Consider the following 3943-nt stretch of genomic DNA (forward strand, 5'->3'; position numbering starts at 1 on the left):
ATATTTTTTTCAATTTTACTGTTCATCCGAGTTCATTTGTGCTCGGGACTACAAGAGTACTTTCGCTAGTATAGAGTACATTTTACCCGGCGGGCACCATCAGTGTAGGGCAAGTTCATTTCCAAGAGTCTAATACCAACAAACAACAAGAGCAAAACTCCCAACTCTACGGCCTGCAGTAAAACAACAAGTGGCTGGTTATTAGTTTATAGTTCTTGTTGGCGGCCTGCTCTAAAACAACAACCAGTGGAGTATATGTTTCTTGGCTTAGCACGGCAGGAATTAGTCTTGCACAGCGGCAGTTATTGGCTCATTACCTCTTAATTTGTTCTTAAAGGTAATGTAGATGCGAGGATTTGTATGCTACTTACAAGTACAGCGGCATCGATCATACATCCAAGTCATTGCCGGCGGACAAGAAGGAGATATGACGACGGGCAGGGAGAAGAGGTGGAGCCTGGCCGGCGCGACGGCGCTCGTCACCGGCGGCAGCAAAGGAATAGGGTACGTAATATACGTTCCTCTTGAGTTTTAGAGTGCGTTACTTACTCGCTAGCCATCGTGCTCGACTCATGTGTAGGCGCGCCATTGTGGAGGAGCTTGCCGGCTTCGGGGCGCGGGTGCACACGTGCTCCCGCAACGCGGCTGAGCTTGAAGAGTGCCGCCGGCAGTGGGAGGAGGAGGAGCTGTCTGTCACCGTCTCCGTGTGCGATGTCTCCGTACGCGCTGCGAGGGAGAAGCTCATGGAGACGGTCAGGGAATCCTTCCACGGCAAGCTTGACATATTGGTACTCGCCACTCGATTAGTTATTTGGTCCGATCAATATACAAACAGTTTTTTTCTAATATAAAAACATGCAACCTGTTTGGAACTCCATTGATTTAAAATATACTCCCTCCGTTTCATAATTATTATCCTGGTTTTGGACTTTTGGTTCATAAAACCACAACAATAGTTATGGAACAGAGCGAAAACTAAAGCCACGACAATAATTATGGAGCGGAGGGACATAGAAATCGATTCGTTAAGACCTCTCCAAAAGCAATACGTACATTAATATGTTGTTTCTTAGACTAGACATGTCAGATGTTAGCTAAGGTGGCTGCTCCATTTGTAGCCGCTTGTAGCATGCTAGACCAGAGACATCAAATAAATTACTCATATTGTTAGTGGTCCATTTCAAGAGTTTGACCATCAATTGCCCTACAAACATCTGATTTATGCAATATGGGATCTTAATTCATAAGTAGGGGTTATTAATGTGAAGCAAACAACCTCGATTGTGTACTCCCTCCGTGAACAAAATATAATAGCATTTAGATCACTACTTTAGTGATCTAGATGCTCTTATATTTCTTTACAATGGGACTACTGAATAAATAAATTAGTTCTTGCCGTTTAAAGTTTCCTCTTCACAAATGAAAACACATCAACCAAGGGAATAACACAAAATCTCAAAACAGATTCATGAAAACTATGGAAGATTCTCTTACAGTGAACACTGACATATAGGTGAACAATGCGGGGCAATTGTTTTTCAAAGTGGCTACAGAGTTGACTGAGAACAACTACTCGCATTTGATGGAGACTAACTTAGCGTCGAGCTTCCACCTCAGTCAGCTCGCACACCCTCTCCTACTCAACGCCTCCATATGCGGAGGAGGCAGCATCATCAACATCTCCTCCATTGCTGGCTCAGTTGGATTCCCATGCTTCACACTTTATAGCATCACAAAAGGTAGATATACACCTGACAAGATATCCATATGCTTATGAAAAGGTTTTTCAATCATCCTAAAAGCCCCTGACAATTTTTTTTCATTTTCCTCTTTATACGTGTTGACTCACATGCAGGAGGAATGAACCAACTTACAAGGAGCCTCGCCACTGAATGGGCTAGAGACAATATTCGTGTGAATGGTGTTGCTCCATCCATGATCATGACTGACATGATTAAAGATGTATGTGTCAAAATTGTATTGTGACTATTTCTTTTTTGCGAACTTTGTTCCAACGTAAAAATTGTTCAGAAAATACGCAATAATTACTGGGATTATTCAGATAACAAAACACAATTTATTGTTAAATCTTCCATAATTACATTTTTTTATTTGGGGTACTCCTTACATAAAAACAACGGGGAACTAACAACGATTTTGGTTGTTCTCGATCAAACAGATAGAGCCGGATGCCCTGGAGAAAGAGTACTCGCGGATCCCATTGGGGCGTAGTGGCAAGCCAACAGAGGTCGCGTCGATGGTGTCCTTCCTCTGTATGCCCACAGCATCCTATATCACCGGCCAAGTTATTTGTATTGACGGTGGTCGATCCATTTGTTAGAGCTTAGCTGGTGATGCTTGTACGATAATAATGTTTCAATGACCATGTAAGAAAACCTATAAAAAGCATACACACATGTGTAATTTAGCATTTTTTGTAACATATAGATGGCTCCTCGCCATCGATCATGCTATTGGAAGGGTTCGGCCGGAACATGCATGTGATGTACCTCCATCCAAATAGAAAAAATAGTATTTGTCTAGATCGAGATAAGAAATAATTTTAGTCACTCGTCTCTGGAACATATCATCACATACGATTCATAAAGGGAATTATACACGATTTTTCGCAAACATATTTAACTTCGCAGTGACTGGGTCATCTGTGGTACAGTTTTAAGAAAAGTAAAAGTAGCATGTGATTCTTTCATATCACATATGGTTCTTTAGAAACAACCTGCGATACTCTTTGTTAGAATTGGTAAAAAAATTGCTAGCCACAGAAAATGCTTGTGAGAAGTATTTGAAACACAACCACCACATATTGTTGATCGCCAAATGGAGTGAGCAATAGATTCCGGCCTCTTTTGATCTTTTGAATCATGTAGCCATTATGGATATTGATGAGATTTTGAATATCCATGTAAGTTTGTCACTATCTAGAGAAACTTACATAATCACAACTAAGTCTATTAACCATCATAGATGAGTCATATTCAACAAACATGGAGGTATCCAAATACTGGAGAGTGTTCTAATGGCCCAACTTGATATCCATGATTTTCCTTCTTCCACGTCAAAATAACAACCAAGAACCTGGTTGCCTACACACAAGGTCTCACCATAATGGTCACGGGTAATAAAACCCACAGAGCATTGCCTCTTGTTCTCCAGGAACATACATCCATATTTTATTTTGAGCACTGATTCGGTACAACCACCTCACTGAACGTATAAAGGGCAATATGGGCCTTTGGCAAATCGTACACTTTCATATGTATGGTGGGTCATCCGTCGGAACGTATACACCGTACAGCGGGAGCTATATTTCACATTCAGCGAGATGGAAGGATTTCTCGCTGACGTGGATATAGTAACCGGCCGGCACATTATGGCACACTTATTAATTAAAAGAAATATAAAATTTAAAGGGAGAAGGAGGGATCATTCTCGGGTCTCCTTGTTGCTAACCGGCGCTGCGAGCCACTGAGCCACTTCCGGCTTTGTGGTATAAAAACTAGAGCATGACTTACTTGAGAGTAAAAAGTCGGGTTTTCACTTGTTTTTACCGGGTTTTCTTTGTTTCTATTTTTTCTTTGTATTTTTCATCGGGGTTTCTTCATTTCTTTCTCTATTTTCACTAGTTTTTTCTCCTCTTTCTTTTTATTTGGTTTTCTTTCTTTCTCGGTTTTCATCGGGTGTGTGGATTAATTTGGGCTATATGGAACTGCCGGCATGATGTGATTTTTAAAAGACAAACCATCAAAAAAATTGCAGGTTATCTACAGAGCAACTGGTTGGATACGTACGTGATCGTCACTCAGCCATGCGGAACCCAAAGAGCATATAGGTTTTGAGTGCAACCGTTAGGAGACGTAGCATGAAATAGTTACAGGCGGTCCAACAAATAGCATAGGTGTTTAGTCATCTGGTCCTATTTATG

The 3943-nt window shown here is 41.2% G+C and overlaps 1 protein-coding gene across 1 annotated transcript; it reads left to right on the forward strand.

Annotated features, from left to right (window-relative positions):
• Positions 1 to 427: 427 nt before the first annotated feature.
• Positions 428 to 2341, forward strand: LOC123176273 (noroxomaritidine/norcraugsodine reductase-like). Its single transcript, XM_044590567.1, has 5 exons — positions 428 to 504; positions 581 to 788; positions 1514 to 1739; positions 1856 to 1962; positions 2180 to 2341. Exons 1-5 carry the CDS (start codon positions 428 to 430, stop codon positions 2339 to 2341), a joined length of 780 nt encoding a protein of 259 aa, XP_044446502.1.
• The last annotated feature ends 1602 nt before the right edge of the window (positions 2342 to 3943 follow it).

Source organism: Triticum aestivum, chromosome 1D, assembly GCF_018294505.1.
Source record: "Triticum aestivum cultivar Chinese Spring chromosome 1D, IWGSC CS RefSeq v2.1, whole genome shotgun sequence".
Taxonomy (NCBI): domain Eukaryota; kingdom Viridiplantae; phylum Streptophyta; class Magnoliopsida; order Poales; family Poaceae; genus Triticum; species Triticum aestivum.